Here is an 18,628-nt window from a genome sequence, read left to right as displayed (position 1 = left end):
GTTTTTAGCTTGAATATGAAATGATTTGGCCAATGTTTTATTCTACATGGAGTGGGTCACCGCATGGAGGTGTACAAGAACTGTTAAATCCATGTAGGGTGAGACGTGTGTGCGTTTGTGTGGATCTCCTCAGCTGCAGAATGCTCATCTCTGTCTCATGCATGACTTAAGCCCCCCCGTCCCCCCGAGCCCCCTGTCCCTCCCGTCCACCCCGTCCCTCCAGCAGGTGCCAGAAGAAGCAGCTACTGACTTTTGTCTGTTCTCATTTGATCTCTACTCTCTTTATGGCTCTCATCTTCTCATCTCGTCTCATCTTCACGTTTTGTTTTTTCTCTAGGCTCTCATCTTCTCATCTCCGCCCGTCACCACATTAGGGGCGCCCATTTTCTCCTTTCTTCACTCCCCTTCTCATCTTTTCTCCTCTTACCTCTTCTTCTTTCCTCTCTTTCTCCTCTCCTGTCATCTCTTTTTTCTCTTCTTGTGTCGTCTTTTCTCCTCTTTATCTTTCTTCTCATGTGGGGGTGTGTCAATATACCAATATTCACAACAAATGTGATGTTAAAAACACATTTAATATTATTGAGCATAATTTATTGATCAAATAAAAGACAAACCACAAGATGTAAATAATTTGACTGATAGCGAGAGTGCTCCGCAGAACACAAGAAGATATTTTGAAGAAAGTTGTGAACTGGACCCCATTCACACTTGCACTGGTTTTGTGTCCGCACAATAGAAGTCCAGTAGGGGTCCAGTACTTTCTTCAAAATATCTTCTTTTGTGTTCTGCGGAACATAATGGTTTGAAATGAGGGCGAGTAAATGATGACAGAATTCTCATTTTTGGGTGAACTATCACTAAAAAGAAAAAAGATCACATATTTTTATTGTGATGATGTCATCATTGCGGATTCTTTTGGTCATGATAATCGTGTAGTAAAAACCTGATATCGTGACAGCCCTAGTCTACTCTCTTCTCTTGTCTATTCATCAGTCCTGACATCTCTCATTTTCTCGTCTCATCGTGTCTTTCTCTTTCACAGTCAGCATGGCTGCCAGATTCGCTCCAGCTGTCCTGTAACTTGTTCACAGCTCACATTTGCACTGCATGACGTCTATACGGAATAACCAGTGAGAGTCATTCAGTAACACTCCAGTAAACTTCACACGCTCTGATCTTTACTTACAGATAACACCAGAATCTCAGATTCACAGTAAAGATGTGGGTAGAGTATATACTGTATACTGTACACATCATTGAAAACGGCGTAATACTGCAAATCTCCTCACATCTGTGATGTTGTGAATCTAACAGCACATGCAGTGTATTGTGTGCATGTTATGGGTTCATCTTCACTGAAGTGTTCTGTCAGTCTTCACCTTTGGCTGAGGGTTGGCGTCTATCGAGGCTTGATCCATCTTTCCCTCTCATAGCACCACAACATAAAGTCAAGTGATAAATTGTCAGGATTGAGTTTGTGTGGTGCGGAGGGATCAGGTGAAGGGTGTGTGACGCCTCATTACTGACCTGATGTCATCTGCTCATATGTGGAGGATGAGGTCAGGTCAGGTGATCAGAGGTCAAGACTGTGACATGTTGACCCCTGTGCTCTCTCTCTCTCTCTCTCTCTCTCTCTCTCTCAAGAGTGGCTTCACCCCTCTACACATAGCAGCTCATTATGGCAACATCAATGTAGCGACGCTGCTCCTGAACCGCGGGGCGGCGGTGGACTTCAAGGCGCGGGTAAGATACTCCAGCTGTAGTGTTCAGTGATATGAAGAGTTCAGAATGACAGCAGTAGAGTTAAGGCCATTGCACATTGAGTCCAAAATGTCCGCACATTAAAAAATAAATACAACCTCACGTTGTGTCAATCACATTTACACACCACCTCCCATATTTTCGTCCGTCATAAAAAAAATTGGGAAAAAAAACCGAAATACTTTTTTCTGACTGTGTGTGCAAAGACCTTTAGAGTGAGTCATTCTGACGATATTCATCTTATACCGTATGTTTAGATCACAAACTGAAATAAGAAGAATGTGCTCTAGGTTTAGTTACAAAGTAATATAAATTTGGGGAGGGTACCAACGTCTCTCGTCACTCAGCAGGTGTTTGTTTTTCCATGGTGCTCTTTCCTACCTGACGAAATAAAGTTGTCCTAAACTAATATTTTCTCTTAAATCGTTCATTTTCCTCAACAGTAGAACTGCACTGTAGTTCCTTGTCCACAGTTTTGCATTCCACCCTGTTAGTATGCCTGTTTCACACATACATACAAAAGCACATCACATTACAAATAAATAAATCACATTGTAAAATGTGTAATCACAACTGTAAAACTGTGCCCTTACATTTCCACTCTGTTCCACAGGGTGAAATATTGTGTAACAGAGGAGAATGCAGTGTTGCTTAAACTCTCCGAAAGTGAAAGCACATAGAGAGAGAGAGAGAGAGAGAGAGGGCGTGTGTTCATGTGAACATGTGATTCTCTTCAGCTGTTAGTGTCCCTCCATTAGATCGCACACACGCATACACACGCACAGACATGTTGGGTTTCCATGTTTTATGGGGACATTCATAGACACAATGGTGTTTATACTGTACAAACTGTATCTCATATTCCCTCCCCCTAACCCTAACAATCACACACAACTGTCTGCTCTTTTACATTTTCACAAAAGTTCATTCTGTATGATTTATAAGCTTGTTTCCTCATGGGGACCAAAAAAATGTCCCCACAAGGACAGGATTTTGGATATAGCCATCTTTGTGGGGACATTTTGTCCCCATACCGTAGGGTTTACCCTTCCCACACACACACCCTGTAACCCTGCTCCTCCTTGACTCTCACTCGAGTGAAATGTGAATCCACAGATGTGACTTCTAAATGTGTGACTTCATGTTGTGGAATACACTGCACCAGAAGTCTTCCACCTAGCATTCGTTATTGTACACAGATGTGATATCTCTTCACTTGATGATTCAGTACACGCGTGTCATATTCAAATCTCAGCCTTCTGTGTAATTACAATTCAGTGCGAGGTTTCCTAAACGCTCCCCCATCTTACATTGTTTGACAAAGCGATGGCCCCGCCCCGCCCTCATTACGCACCGTTTGATTGGCTGACATGCGCGTGCTACTTCCAGGTTTCCGTCACAGAAACAGGTGTGTTAGGTGTGATGTCTGTTCACACCTGCTCAGTGATGTCTGTCAGATTCTAGCAAAATACCACGATGACAGTTAATGACAATTTATGTGAGCTTGTCCAGATCATAGCTTACTTGGCTTGTTGTGTTTAGTTCACCACCAGATGCTAAAACTCGACTGTAAGTCATTCATCTTAAGGGGTCCCATTATTTGATTTTGTGAGCTGTCACTAGAGGGCGCTGTGGGCTGGAGTTACAGTACGTCTGTGTCATGGCAGCTCTGGGCAAATGTGTGACATCATTAGAATCTCATAGGTGGTGGAAATGTATCATTCTACCAACACCTGAGATCAATATATTAAACAATAACAATCAAATCTTGGCGGTGACTTTAGAAACTATTTTTGTCATCACTGTTTGAATGTTGTGCGTGTTTTGTAAGAATTTATTAGGTTCTACCTGCAGTTACGAGGCCATGATCTTCCTGCTTTTCTTTGAAATATTTATTAGTCAAATAGAACTTGACCTAGATCACAGACAGCGTCATCCAGGACAGTTCATAACCCATACAGTGTTTGCTCATTTTGAGATGATCTGTATAATTAGTCATTGAGTTGATAATTGTGTTCTTTCCAGTTACGTCTGAGTGACTAAAAGGTGTTTCTATAATAAGAATATACTGCACACCCTCTCTGGCCATGTACTTATACTGTGAAAATCATTTCCTTTGTTCTTACAAAGAAAGGAAAGATCATTTCACGTGTCAACGGCATACTTTGATGGTTCATTTGTGTTTTGTTTGTTTTTGTTTTAGAATGACATCACACCTCTTCATGTGGCATCAAAACGAGGAAACGCCAACATGGTCAGACTGCTGCTGGAGAGAGGAGCTCACATCGATGCCAGAACTAAAGTCAGTCCAACCGCATGAACTCGATCTGTATTTATCTCCTCAGAGGACGTGAGCACATGTTTCCTCACTGCTTCTATTGCACAAGACTTTTACCGGTTATCATTTATAACTTTATTGCATCACGTTTCACAACACACGCATTCGGTTGTTGTTCATTTTAGGACCCTCGGTTAGTTGTTTTCTTTATAATGAACAGGGAATTTAGTAACTGAGGGATACGTGAGGTTTAATTCGAATAAATGCTAACAGCCGCAGGCCTCATGTGTCTGGCACAAGAGTATTAAAGAGAAATCACATGCAGATGTTTCATGCATCTTTTCTCTCATGTCATGTTGATGCGTGTCGGTGATTTATCAGTGTGTGTCTGTTGTCCACCTGCAGGACGGACTGACGCCTCTGCACTGCGGAGCCAGGAGCGGTCATGAACAAGTGGTGGAGATGCTGCTGGATCGAGGCGCGCCCATCCTCTCCAAAACAAAGGTACAGCCACACCAAACCTGTTCTACATTTAAGAGGACAATTCACCGTTGTCTGTTGTTTTTGCCCCAAATTCTCTGTGATCTTTTTTGTCTGCACATATAGAGCAGATGAAGGTGTTTGAGTGTCCGTGTCTAAAGACATCTTACTCTATAATCGTACTGTATGTGAGGATAATAAAGGTTTGGAGGAAAGTGAGAGAGAGTGTCAGAGGTCTGTTGAACTGGACACAGATGTTGATGACGTCCATTCCCTCGCTGAACACTTTCCTGGAATCAGAAAGCCAAACAAGAGAATGTTCCCGTCCGGTTAATGTCACAATGGAGCACATTGTTTAAGTTTAGATAGTGACTTTGTTACATTTTAAAAGAGTTTAAAAGTTCATCTCAAAATGATTTTTTACTCACCCACGGGTGTTGCTCCCACGCTTTCATTTTTGCAGTTTAATACATGCATTGGCAACTTAACACACCAAAGACACCGAAAAACACGTATTCGCACCACATGACCCCTTTAAGACCTCCCGGCGTCTTTGGAAAACAAATAGAGATATTTAGGTGACATCCGAGAGATTTCCAGGCGTCATGGTTATAGTTGTTGTCAAGGTCCAGAAAAGTACTAAAGACATGGTTAAATTAGTCCATCCGCTCATAGCGGCTCAATTGAATTTTTTTGAAGCGACTTTAATGGATATATTCTCCTCTGGCTATGGTGCGCGTTCACGAGAGCACTTCCACGCATCTGTTGTAGATCTGATCAATCTGTGATGGCCGAGTAAAAAGGAAGAAGTGAACGTTGTTCCGAAGGGAAGGTTTCAGCATGATTGTGTATGTGTGTGTGTTTGGACAGAACGGTCTCTCGCCACTGCACATGGCAACACAGGGAGATCATCTGAACTGTGTTCAGCTCTTGCTCCATCACGAGGTGCCCGTGGACGACGTCACCAACGACTATCTGACCGCCCTGCATGTTGCTGCCCACTGTGGACACTACAAAGTTGCCAAGGTCCTTGTGGATAAGAAGGCCAACCCCAACGCCAAAGCACTGGTGAGTGTACTGTTATCTGACACACGAGAGTCTACTCCACCCAGAGCTTTACGGTCAATTAAACGATACAATCAAAAAATAAACTCATTTACAATATTAAATACAGTCAAACTGAATCAAACTTCAAGATTCAAGATTTGATTTGTCACATACACAGTTTATTATACAGAGAATATACAACCAGAAGTGATATGTAGGCCAGGTCAGCTCCAAAGATTATTATGAAAAATACAGCACAAAAGGAAAATATAAATAATATAAAGTTAAAGGTATATACATAATTCGTATTCAATAATAATGCTACTAGAGTTGAACCATGATAACAACAGATGAACTGTGGTTTTGCTTCAGGAAGAATAGTTTTACCATGGTATTTGTAGTAAAACACTTCTACCATAATAAAACCATACAGTGATGTCATTAAAGCAGGATGTAAAACACTGAAAGCGCAGTGAGAAATAACTACGGCTATATGCAGAGACAGTCCTGTCAAACAAACACAAAACTGAAATCCAAGCCTCATCGTTCCATAAAATCTGAAATGAATGAAGGGGTGATCAAATTGCTGTTAAAGACCAAACCGACAAGAATGTTGATTCGATTTGGAAAAGAACGTGACAAACGGTTGAATCCAAAACAATCCCAGAGTTCTTTTAGTTTCCTCCATTGATGGAAGCTGTTCTGTTGACTTGAAGTACTGTAGGAGTTATAACACGAAACACATTTTGTTTCTGCGCAGCGTCATGCCGATCTGTACAAAAACCTTTCTTGGCCAAGAGCGCATTGCATACGGTCATGCTCTGAAGTAATGCTTACAGGACGGGTGTGTCGCTGCACTTTATGAGGAAAAAAACGGAAGAAGGAAAGTGTAGAAACTTGCCAAGCATTGAGCAGCAAGAGCCACGTGTGTTGGAACAAAGCTTTGTGAAGTCGTCCGGTTAGGGCGAAAAGCAACTGGATTCTCTTGAGCTGGAAACCAAAAACTCAAGAAGTCTTTCTTCTGTTGTGTAGAATGGTTTCACTCCGCTTCACATCGCCTGCAAGAAGAACAGAATCAAAGTGATGGAGCTTCTGTTGAAACACGGAGCGTCCATTCAGGCTGTGACTGAGGTGAGACACAAATGAAAAACATTTACTCCATCACTATTTTGATCCACATATGAAGAGTTTGGTTCCAAAATGAGATAAAATCATGTTTTTTGTTGTGCCTTCCAATTCATATCAATCAAACTGCAGTTGGTTTGTTTTCATTTAAGCCATAAAAACGCAAAAAAAAAAATACAGCTAACTACCACAACAAAAATGTGATGACAATAAAAAACACGATTTTTGAAAAATGTTAAAAACTGAGTAATCTCATTTTGGAACCAAACTCTTCAAATATACTGGTATACTTTAGTATTTACTCTAGTAAACTGTAGTACAATTCTTAGAAACTATAATGTATTTGAATTTTAGTGTATTCAATATCGAAGTAGATTACTGTAGTATACATTAACAAAGTGCACTAATTACAATAATACACCACAGTATACTACGATTAACAAACAAACTACAATTTACTACAGTAAATACTAGAGTATCCTGCAGTGTTGACTGTTACTGATCAGTTCACCGTTGTTCATACTGCAGAATACCGTAGGACACAGCAGAGGCGGCCTTTGCAATTGGGAGGCCAGTAGCGTATTAAACTAATTCTATCCACCCTGTATTTTATTTGTGTAAACAGAACTATTTTACAGTCACTAAAAGATCATTTTTTTAGAAATAATGTCAATTTAGGTCAGTCAGATGAATTAAGGTCCATCTGCTCCATAAAGCGCGTGCTGTGCAGTTTCTTTTTCAAGCGTTTCAGGCGCGTCAGGACGATGGAGGAGACAAAAGGGCAAGAGAGGGTTTGTTAGTATTTCGTTCGTTGATATCAGGGAATTTCTCTTTGTTTTATTGTTATTGTGTATTTATTAAAATAACAATTCTTTTCTTTTGTGTTGTGTTGTAACACTTATATTATGTAATATCCATCTTATTCGTTTTTATTCATAAAACTACGTTAAATATAAGCGGGTTTGTTGTAGTACTGTTTTATTGTTTATGGATTATTTGTAAGGAATAAAAATGAGCAAACATTTTGAGCATCATTTTGTTAAAAGAAAATGTGAGATATAATGTTAAAGATCAAAAATGTTTTCAAAAGTTTATTAGTCGGTGGAGAAAATATTCATCCCTAAGTACAAATAGCATATTTTCTCACGTACCCCGATAACGACACTCATAAGATTCTGAGTGCTGCAAAAGCTCTGAGAAGATTTCATTTATCCAGCGATCTCATAACATAACGTTGCGTTTTCCAGTGTAAGCGGAGGCCTCTTCTCTTCTGTTTCCATTGAAATAGCAAAGGCTGCTACTGGTGCACAGTGTTAATTGCTCAAATCAAGCGTACAGCGTTAGTTCTGGCAGGTCACGTGAGTCAAGCTCGCATCAGCTGATCCTCATCTACCTATAGAGATATGACGCAATCACAGCTTCCGTTTAAATTGAATTCAGTTAATAATAGCAGTTTATCGCGTTTCTCAGGAGCAAATGACCCTCCTCCATCCCCAGCTCCTCCTCTTGTACAGTCAGGATTTGGTATTCTAATTACCCTTGAATCAGACTAAATTCCTGAATTATTTTGTACATTTAATACCAACATTAATGATATCTGCAATACATTATGTTGGTTCTGTTCTGTTTACCCCAAGGGGGGTTATGGCTGCGCTCCCTGCTCTGATTCATGCTGGCTGCACGGATGGGCAGGGAGTTTTGCCCAGAACCTGACAGAAGTATACTACAGTATTTTTTCATGTGGGTTGTTTTGCAGTAAAATGATTGAAACTCTTAAAACAGAATACAGCTAAAAAGACTTTATTTATGTTCAATTTATTGCTAAAGTAAAGGAAAGACTTTTCCCAAGAAAGTGCAATTATTGTGCAATGCAGTTCTGTTTTCTGATGTAGTACAGTTTTCTAAGTTTGTTTAGACGATGTGTTCAGTGAAAAGAAGAAAGTCCACGATTTAGGTATTCATTTGAGAAGTTTTCTTTTGTCTGGCTGTTTGTGTAAAACAGTGTTTGCTAAATCCTGGCAGAAGTTTCTGTCACACGACTGCAGAACAGAAGTGACCCTACAGTATTTCACACTACACAAACACTGCACAAACCTTACATCACTTCATGTTCATGTGACGGTTTATAATAACGCTTCCTTCACATTCTGTGTCCTTATTAGGATCTGTGTTTTAAGTCATGGAGAAAGCGTTGCAGATCCATTTGTTTTTGAAGCAAACTGCGGTGTGTTGTTTTGGAATGAGGTTGTAATTTGTTGTTTCTCCGGCAGTCTGGACTTACGCCCATTCATGTGGCCGCTTTTATGGGCCATGAAAACATTGTGACTCAGTTGACCAATCACGGAGCGTCTCCAAACAGCATGAATGTGGTGAGTACAGACGTCCCGCCCCCGGCAGCACACACAAACATTGACGAGACTCCTCGGAGAACAGAAACATTTTCATTCCTCCCAGACCAACAGTATAATGTGTACTGTGAGGTCATGTCCCATGATGCATTGTGAGGTTTCAATGTTTACATTGAACGTGACCACATTAAAAATGCCTACAGATTTTAGGAAAGCATAAAACTTTGGAGCTCATGGTAAGACTTCAAGGTGTGACACGAAGAAACAGATCACGGCGAAACAAACGTTTCAGCAAAGCTCCGGACGTCAGCTGTGTTATGTGTCACAGCTCGGTTTGGATTCGTTCTGTGTAATAATAACAGCGTCTGACCACGACTTATAGAGCAACTGTAATTACAGGACGGTCAGACTGTAATCAGACCGACAGTGAGCCGCTGTTACCATAGAAACACGCAACTCATCACAGCAGTCACAACAAAGACGGCAACACGCGCGTGCGCGCACACACACACCAAACTCAGTAGAAGCGTTTTCCTGAAGTTTCTTTCGCGTGTGTGTTTCAGAGAGGCGAGACGGCGCTGCACATGGCTGCCAGGGCAGGACAGACCAACGTGGTGAAATTCCTGGTGGCGAATGGAGCGGATGTGGACGCCAAGGCCAAGGTGAGAACTGTGTGCTGCTTTCATAGTGCCGTTTAGTCAGGTGAGCATCACTCTTACTGTTGATCATCATTTAGCTGGAAAATGTGAGTATTGTACCGATCACTGCAGAAAAATTTACTTTCCGAAAATTCCGAAAGTAAAGAGCAAGTGTTTGTGTGTAGGACGATCAGACGCCGCTGCACATCTCCAGTCGTCTGGGAAAGCCTGATATAGTCCAGCAGCTTCTGAAACACGGAGCTTCAGCGGACGCCACCACCTCCTCCGGATACACACCGCTGCACCTGGCTGCACGAGACGGACACAAAGACGTCGCATCCATCCTACTGGACAGCGGAGCGTCTCTTAGCATCACCACCAAGGTCCGTCGCGAAATCATTCGATAAATTCACATCATATATAAATCCAGTGGACCAGTGTTGTTCACGTCTTCTGAAGTGACGACTTTCACGATGTCCGGTCTCAATTTTCTGTTTAGACACATCCAATATGATGTGTGATAAAAATACTTTACTGAAGTAAACTGTAGTAAAATTCTGAGATAAAAATTCAGTAGGAAGATTCAGGTTCAGGGAAAAATATCAAAATTGGAAGTAATGTAATAAAACCATATAACAATAAAATAACAATAAAAAAGGATTCTTAGATGTATGTATGTACACATAATACTGTATGTATTTATTATGCATAGTACAGTATTTCAGATTTTTTTCTCTTCTATAATCTATAGATGGTTTCAAAGTGACAAAATAAACAAACGTTACTGCGCATGCGCACTTTTGTGACCCCACCTTAACTTCCGGTACACATTCACAAACAATAGAGCGTCTGTAGATTATTTCTGATAACAATCAAAAGAAACGGAGAAGAAGCGTTACTTGGCTAAACTCTTCTCTCCGATATTTTGAATTTAGACTGCGATACCAAGCTCAACCGCTAGATGTCAGTGTACCATACGCTCTCTTTAAATGCGACCGAACTACAGGACCCATTCAACTAATTGTTTATTTAATCAAATCAACATACAACAAAATTCAACTAATTGTTTATTTAATACAATTATTAGACAGTGAAATAATAATACAAGTGAATATTAACATAAAAGAAATCAAATATAAATAGTTATATTATTAGATATTTGATGGCTTCTTCCACTGTCAGCCGGATGGACTGATGCCGTGTTTTTGTGTGTTGTGAGCAGAAGATGTGAGCGCTGTTGTGTTTGTGTGTTGTGTAAAACGGATTCTTCCTCTGTAAAGCTGAACGGCTTCAGGATTACTTCACATTTCTGTAACACGTTACAGTTTTTTCTCAATGTCAGAGTCATTTTGTTGCAGTTTTTCAACCCCACCCTAAACGGACTGTGTTTAATACGAAGCGCCTCCCACTGTTTTGCACGTCACACTGAATTTCAACCCGTGTGTGTTTGCAGAAAGGATTCACGCCGCTGCATGTCGCTGCCAAGTACGGGAAGATAGAAGTGGCCAACCTGCTGCTGCAGAAGAGCGCGCCGCCCGACGCCGCTGGGAAGGTAAGACCACCCGAGCCCGAATGATCAGCTTCAGCAATACTGTAGATCACTGGTTCTCAAACTGGGGGGCCACAGATTGTGTGGCATTTTATGAAATGTGGAAATTTATCTGAAATTGTATGCGATCAAACATCAGAAAAAACAGAAAAAGAATTGATGTTCCAGCATTGTGTAACTGAACTGAGTCTTGTGTCTCTGTGAGCTTGTGTTTGTTTTGGATGAGAGACAGATTCAGAACCCAGATTGTGTTTCTGATGGTTCCAGTTCAGTTTCACTGACATTACTCCAAACACATGCACTGATATCATCACATACTGGAACTGTTGAATTCATTCTATACACATTTTATTACACAATGTACGCTGTATTCACATATAAATCATTGGGCTCTTACGCAAGACTTTAATCTTTTTTTAGGAAGTTCATGCTAAACTATGAGGATTTCCTTTTTGATCCACATAAACGCCTCTAAAACACTATTCAAGTTCCATACATCCGTATATGAAGAGTTTGGTTCCAAAATGAGAGAACTTCCAAAATCATGTTTTTGATTATGTTATCATGGTTTTATTGTGTTAGTTAGCTGTATTTTTTGAGTTATCATGGCTTAAATCAAAACAAACCAACTGCAGTTTGATAGATATCAATTGGAATGCACAATATGTTTAAAATGTTTAAAAACGGAGTTATCTTATTTTGGAAGCAAACTCTTCATATACAGTATTTTCAGCATCTGTGGGTTTAAAACATAAAATATGACCCATCAAGAGTCCGGCGGGTGAATCTTTCACCACTGGTGCTCTCTGTGTTCTTCCTTTGATTCTTCAGTACATTCATGTCCACATGTTTAAAAGTGATGTATGATGTCACCTGTTTCACACACCTGACCTTTGATCCCTGGACCGTGTGTGTGTGTTTAGAGTGGACTAACACCACTGCATGTGGCTGCACACTATGATAATCAGAAAGTGGCTCTTCTTCTGCTGGATCAGGGAGCGTCTCCACACGCCGCCGCAAAGGTAACGCAAAACACACACACACACAGAACCATGGCCGTGCCGTTACACACGTCCACCTCCTGCTCATGTTCTTGCTCAGTTTGGTTGTTTGAATTCACTTCACTGTGACGCTACGCAGAGCTTACACACATTTACATCGCTCTTGACAAGAGAAGTTCCTCAACGCTGATGTCATTCCTGACCTCCGTACCTCTCTGATCTGACATCAGATGCCAGGTATTATCTTTAGGGGAAATGACTGCGAATGAAAAACATGTTATAGTGACTAGTTTCAAAAAAGCATTATTTATAGAGACGACATGCGTTTTATCCAAAACTCCAGCGAGCTCAAATAAAAACATGAACAAATACTGTGAGGAACACTGTGGCGTTTTAAACCTGAACCCAGTTAATATTAAAGTATACTACAATGTAATACAGTTAGTGTTTTGTTCATGTGCGTGTCTCTGTTTCAACCTCTGCAGAGCTCACAGATAGTTCTATTTGGTGAAAACACCCAAAACGCTTTGACACAATGCATTCTGGGATTGTTTTTTCAGCGATGGGTACGTGCGATGTAGAAATAATGCTTTTAAAGTGTCCTTCACGTCTTCAGTGCTTTATGATGCTCCCTGCACAGTCCGCTCACTAGATTTTACAACGGAGCGTTAAAGCGCCGGAGCTCTTCTGCCGTGAGTTTGCAGAATCGGTGGTCTCGTGAAGCCCATTATTAATGGAATCCGTCATCTGTGTGTTTTTATCCCGCTCTTTGTTTGAGGCTGAATAGAAAGACCCGTGTCCGCACTTTTCAAGCGCTTGTGTTGTTCTGTCGGCCCTGAAAGGGCTCAGTGTGACCCCGTGATGAACAACAAGCAGACATTACTCTATTCACCTGCTCTGTCCCAGAATGCTTTTCTCTCCGTTCCTTCATGACTCCTGCTGTCTCGTTCTGTGAGGTTACAAGCGGCGTACTGGAGATGTCATAAATCCATGTTTTGATGTGGTTGTTGTGGTTTGGCATCGTGTGCCGTACAGTAGTGCTGTCGTAGTTGAGCGCATTCAAACTGTTTCATGCAAAAGGACTTTATTGTGTAAATCAAGTCTCACTAAAGGAACACAAGCAAGATTGATGTTTTATACGCACGATGCCGTAATCAGAGTCAAAGAAAACAGAGTTCATGGCCTTTCAAGCTTTTCTTCGTCTCTGATCCAGCACCAGCTCTTGTGTCCATGTGATTGTGATGTAAGCGAACTTCATTCTCATGCGCTTGCTTTCTTTACTAGAACGGTTATACTCCGCTGCACATAGCTGCCAAGAAGAACCAGATGGAGATCGGCACCACGCTGCTGGAGTACGGAGCCGATACCAACGCCATAACGCGGCAGGGCATCAGTCCACTTCACCTGGCAGCACAGGAGGGCAACGTCGACATGGTGACCCTCCTGCTCGCCCGTGAAGCAGCTGTCGATCTGGGAAACAAGGTGAAACTTCATCGTTTTCATTAGCGATGTGAGGATCCTGTAAACGTATGCCAATTTGAACACTCAGTTTTCCGGATCAAAGCAATTTCTGGATGGATGTCTGGGAGATGAAGTTTGGTTGAGCTTGATCAGCTGAGGGTCACTGTTATTTTCACTGTGAGGTTCTTTATCGCATACTATGACCCACCCATCGGCCGTTAAATAAAGTACGTTCTTTATAGTATGTGTGGGGGTAGTATGAATAGATTTGGGACGTACTGCATCCGCCATGTTTTATGGTCATGTGACCCGTTTGCTCTTTGACCTATGACGTATTAACCTCAACCTGTATCTAGGCGTCGGTCCAAACATTGTTTATTCGCGAGAAATTCATTCATCTGTACTTGCATTTTAAAATCACACACCCGCTTTGAAGTTTTCCGCTATTTTTATTTGATTCACTTTTGATATGTGACCGTCGCTCAGCTCCCGTGGCATCATGGGATAGAGAAGTGTCCATCCGATGCACACTCACGAATCTCGGCGGAAGCCGTAGACCATCCGGGGATTTTCTGCATACTGAGGTTTCGGACATACGGTGCTATATAGTATGGAAGTAGACGATTTCGGACGCACGGATTGAGTCCTGATGTCAGATGTGTTCAGTGTCTGTCAATGACTGATTCATGACTGGTTTTGACAGAGCGGATTGACCCCGCTGCATTTAGCAGCTCAAGAGGACAAAGTGAACGTGTCTGAGGTGCTGGTCAATCACGGCGCCACGGTCGAGCCAGAGACCAAGGTACAAAAACCCATGTCATACTTTACACACAACACAACACAATAATTGACATGAAAACAATATATTGAGAATACATTTGAAATGTTTCTCCGTGGTGTATTAAATGAAAGTTATTTTGAAAAGTATTCCGATTTTAACAGGGGTTCATGACACACACACACACACACACACACAGAGGCTGATCCTGATGTCATGTCTCCTCACCGTCCGCTCATGTGTAAACATCGACCGGCTTTGAAGGTCGAGGTCATGCAGTGAGATTCAGATCAATACTCAGTACAATGACCCACAGACAACATCAGATCACAGCACACACAGTGAGGGAATAAAAACAGAACAAAGTCTGTTTCACATTCTGTGTATCACTGAGTAAAGATGATCATGCTCATATTGTGTCATTTAATGACTTGAAATGAGGATCAATACAAATGGTTTTTCATGCAAACCTTTTGTTAATGTCTTTAGAGTTTTGTTAGTCTTTGATACTAATGCAGTATATGTGAGTAAACAAGATAAACAGCGTATGTCCGGATGTCCAGATCCTTAAAAAGCCTTAAAGGGATAGTTCACACAAAAATGAAAAGTCTGTCATGAATTATTCATCCTCAAATGCAAATGAAAAGCTCACAAGCTGGGTCACGTGTGTTTCAGATGGGATACACCCCCCTGCATGTGGCCTGTCACTATGGCAACGTGAAGATGGTGCACTTTCTGTTGAAGAACCAGGCCAAAGTCAATGCCAAGACCAAGGTACATGACCTGATGTCCACAGAGAGCTGTGTGTACAGTATGTGTACAGTAGTGCGTTTATTTTCTGATGACTGATGATGTGAAATCAAGTTTGAATGTGTTGTGTGATGTTCAGAATGGATACACACCTCTACACCAGGCGGCACAGCAGGGCCACACACACATCATCAATCTTCTGCTGCAGAATGGAGCTTCACCCAATGAGCTGACAGTGGTAAGCATGTGTGTGTGTGTGACATCATGACTCTGTTACTGCAACTGTATTACACAGAAACATGGGCTCGCTCTCATGACTACACAGCAAAGTGCTAAAGACATCCAGAACACGCTGGTATCCACATAATAACACATTGGCAGTCGTTGGTTCACAACACCCCAGCATCTTAAAAAAAGATTTTAACACACTAGACGAAAGCTGACGTTAAAATATTCAATAATATCTTGGATTAAATACAGCGTAAGGCCGTGTTCACACTTGACTTCTTTTTTGAAGCTGCTAGCGTCTGTTTTACATTATAATCCTATGGAGTAAACCGTGTTTTCAAAAAAGTTCAACTTTTCTGAACAAAAACGCCCTACGTCAAGCACCTTTTTCACAGCTAACCAATGACAGAGACCTGTCGTTTCCATAACAACATGCGAGGAACGTGATTGGTCGAGAAGGCTCAAGCTCAAAAAAGTTAAATGGCGGCCGAAACGCCTGTTGCAGCATAGTTTTGTATAAATGTAAGTTTAATTTTCACTTTCAATAACTTCTGATTGTATTTCTAGAAATTAGTATTGTAGTTTTTAAATGTGTGATTGGTTATAGTAAAGACGCTCTCTGTTTATAATTCAAATAGACTTCCGTTACGCTGCCTATGAAGCCCGTCTCTCTAAGCTGCCTTCGTGCACTAATGCTATCTTTGAACATTGCCGGCTGCTATTTGTAACCACAACGCTGCGAGCGGTTTCCTTAACTAAAAAAGCGCCATTGTCAACTTTTTCTTGTCAAAAAAGAAGTTAAGTGTGAACACGGCCTAAGCTCTGCTGATGGCATCTGGCATTTGGGAATAATTCACTAAAAGTACAAATTCTCTCATGTCCTTCCAGATGTATATGACATTTCTTTCTTAATAATTTGATATTAAAATGCTGTCGTGATATCTTATTTGAGACTCAAACTTGCATCATTAAAGTAATCCAAATGACTTGAGTGGGTTAATACATGTCGTCTGAAGTTAAAGGATATGTTTGCGAGAGTAAACCATTCATATGTTTTTGCTTATTTTGCGATCAGTAAATCACATGTTATAAATGGTGATAACTTTATGGTATGTTTCATGTATCGTATGCTTTATTAAATCGAATAGTTGGATTAATGAATCAATTCCCAAAAGCAATGCAAAAATGATTCATTCGTGTAATTGTGTGTTTTCTTTGACTTACAGAATGGAAACACAGCGTTATCCATCGCCAGACGTCTGGGTTACATCTCTGTCGTCGACACACTCAAAGTTGTGACCGAGGAGACTCACACCACTGTGGTGAGAGACACAACACACATAACTGAATGAATTGATGTGTCTTTAACATGACATGATACTACAGTAGAACACGAGGTCACACTTTCCTCTCTACCGGACAGGAGAAAACCTTGCCTTGAAATCGTGCTGTCTGTTGTTTTTCTTTGTTTGCAGACAGTGACAGACAAACATAAAATGAATGTTCCAGAAACCATGAACGAGGTTTTGGACATGTCTGACGATGAAGGTAAATATTTGTGCTGCTCTATTATTTCTGTTCATTTGTATTTTTGTTCATTTATGTATCATTTCTAATTATGATTTATCTTGATTTAAACCGCACAGTTCGTAGAGCCAATGTGCCTGAAATGCTCAGTGAGGACTATATTTCAGATGTTGACGAAGGTATCTTTTGTTTTGTGATCTTTCATCTGTCGTCTGCTAACTTGGTCTTTTTTTCACAGTTTTTGACTAACCAACGCTTCTTCTTTAGTCTTTATGCTGTCGTAGACTCTCTTCACAACGTCTCTCTGTGTGTTTTTGTCGTGGTTCTGTTCTTGCTGCTGGACGATCACTTCATCTATATGAAAATCTTCCGGTCTGAGTTGTGTTGTCTGTGAAAAGCTTTCAGATGTGATTACGGTTCAGGTGTTTCATTCAGGACGTGGCGGTCTTTGGCGGTGTACTCTTTTCTTTTGCACAGAACACACAAAGCTTCAGTGAACACTAAAGACATTGAATAGAAGTGTCTGTGTCATGAACAGTCATTTGGAGAATCAGTTTATTTAAAACCGTAAGATCAGGGAATGTAGTTCTGTATGATATATTTCTCACTTATAAATTGTTATTGTATGTAGTTGCCTATAAGTTAAAGGGACAGTTCACCCAAAAAAATGAAAATTCTGTCATCATTTACTCTCCTTGGAGTTGTTCCAAACCCGTATGAATGTCTTTGTTCTGATGAACACAGAGAAAGATATTTGGAAGAATGCTTAGAACCAAACAGTTCTTGGACCCCATTGACTCCCATAGTAGGAAAAAGTACTTACATGTTTTAATTATTCTATTTTTCCCCTGTTGAACACAAAATAAGATATTTTGAAGAATGTAGGACAGCAAACAGTCAGTGGGGTGCAAGAACAGTTTGGTTACAAGCAAATATCTTTCTCTGTGTTGTTCCAAACAAATACATTTATACAAGTTTGGAACAAGTCGAGAGTGAGTAGTTCATGACAGAATTTTCATTTTTGGGTGAACTGTCCGTTCCTACAGAAGAACAGATGAATGTATGTTTGTGTGTGTGGTTGTTGTGCGGCAGTACAGAGTTCTGTGTGTGTGTGTTCTCTGTTGCTACGTAGTGCTTGTGTGTTCTGATTGGTTGCACGGTTTCTCTCAAGCTCAAAACTAAAAACCTCAGTGAGCTAAATACCTGAAGTTCTGTTCATGAACATTAAACGTATTAGGAATTAATATCATTATTATATGTTATTATATTAAACATGTATTATGGTAAATAATGCGTGTGTGTGTGGGATGGTGTTTAGTTTCTGTAAACAGATATTTCAGAGTACTCTTAGGTCATCATTAACAACTCAGATGGCTTGTTATTTACACATTACTGCTGTACCCAAAATACACGCGCTCATGTGACTGCACTCTCACCGGTTCCACATTCACTTCCTGTAGGAAACGTTCTGAAATTGAATGGAATTAAATGAATTTCATCGTATGATGAAAAATCACTTCTACTCGTGTAGCCAAAGAAATGCAAACGTCTGTTTCTGTATGGCTGGAAAACTCTGGCTTTAGCTGGCGCAACTTACTTTTCCATCTGCTCTCTCTCTACTTATAACTCAGATTCAGGGATTTCCTCCCACACTGCC

At 40.8% G+C, this 18,628-nt stretch overlaps 1 protein-coding gene across 43 annotated transcripts in view; it reads left to right on the top strand.

Annotated features, from left to right (window-relative positions):
- The window catches only part of ank3b (ankyrin 3b), a 124,609-nt gene that overhangs the window by 68,623 nt on the left and 37,358 nt on the right, over positions 1 to 18,628 (top strand). For 34 of the 43 annotated variants that reach the window (XM_057358013.1, XM_057358010.1, XM_057358002.1 and 31 more), the window contains 17 exons: positions 1,645 to 1,743; positions 3,965 to 4,063; positions 4,445 to 4,543; positions 5,390 to 5,587; positions 6,599 to 6,697; positions 8,962 to 9,060; positions 9,603 to 9,701; positions 9,863 to 10,060; positions 11,131 to 11,229; positions 12,150 to 12,248; positions 13,512 to 13,709; positions 14,392 to 14,490; positions 15,142 to 15,240; positions 15,356 to 15,454; positions 16,671 to 16,766; positions 16,920 to 16,992; positions 17,091 to 17,150. In XM_057358013.1, the coding sequence (XP_057213996.1) occupies positions 1,645 to 1,743; positions 3,965 to 4,063; positions 4,445 to 4,543; positions 5,390 to 5,587; positions 6,599 to 6,697; positions 8,962 to 9,060; positions 9,603 to 9,701; positions 9,863 to 10,060; positions 11,131 to 11,229; positions 12,150 to 12,248; positions 13,512 to 13,709; positions 14,392 to 14,490; positions 15,142 to 15,240; positions 15,356 to 15,454; positions 16,671 to 16,766; positions 16,920 to 16,992; positions 17,091 to 17,150 (1,912 nt within the window). The remainder of the gene's footprint in view (positions 1 to 1,644; positions 1,744 to 3,964; positions 4,064 to 4,444; positions 4,544 to 5,389; positions 5,588 to 6,598; positions 6,698 to 8,961; positions 9,061 to 9,602; positions 9,702 to 9,862; positions 10,061 to 11,130; positions 11,230 to 12,149; positions 12,249 to 13,511; positions 13,710 to 14,391; positions 14,491 to 15,141; positions 15,241 to 15,355; positions 15,455 to 16,670; positions 16,767 to 16,919; positions 16,993 to 17,090; positions 17,151 to 18,628) is intronic. The other 9 variants (XM_057358011.1, XM_057358005.1, XM_057358025.1 and 6 more) reach the window with 1 other exon arrangement.

Source organism: Triplophysa rosa, linkage group LG18 (assembly GCF_024868665.1).
Source record: "Triplophysa rosa linkage group LG18, Trosa_1v2, whole genome shotgun sequence".
NCBI lineage: Eukaryota > Metazoa > Chordata > Actinopteri > Cypriniformes > Nemacheilidae > Triplophysa > Triplophysa rosa.
Note: the sequence above shows the minus strand (reverse complement) of the source record. Positions and strands in the feature narration are given on the sequence as shown.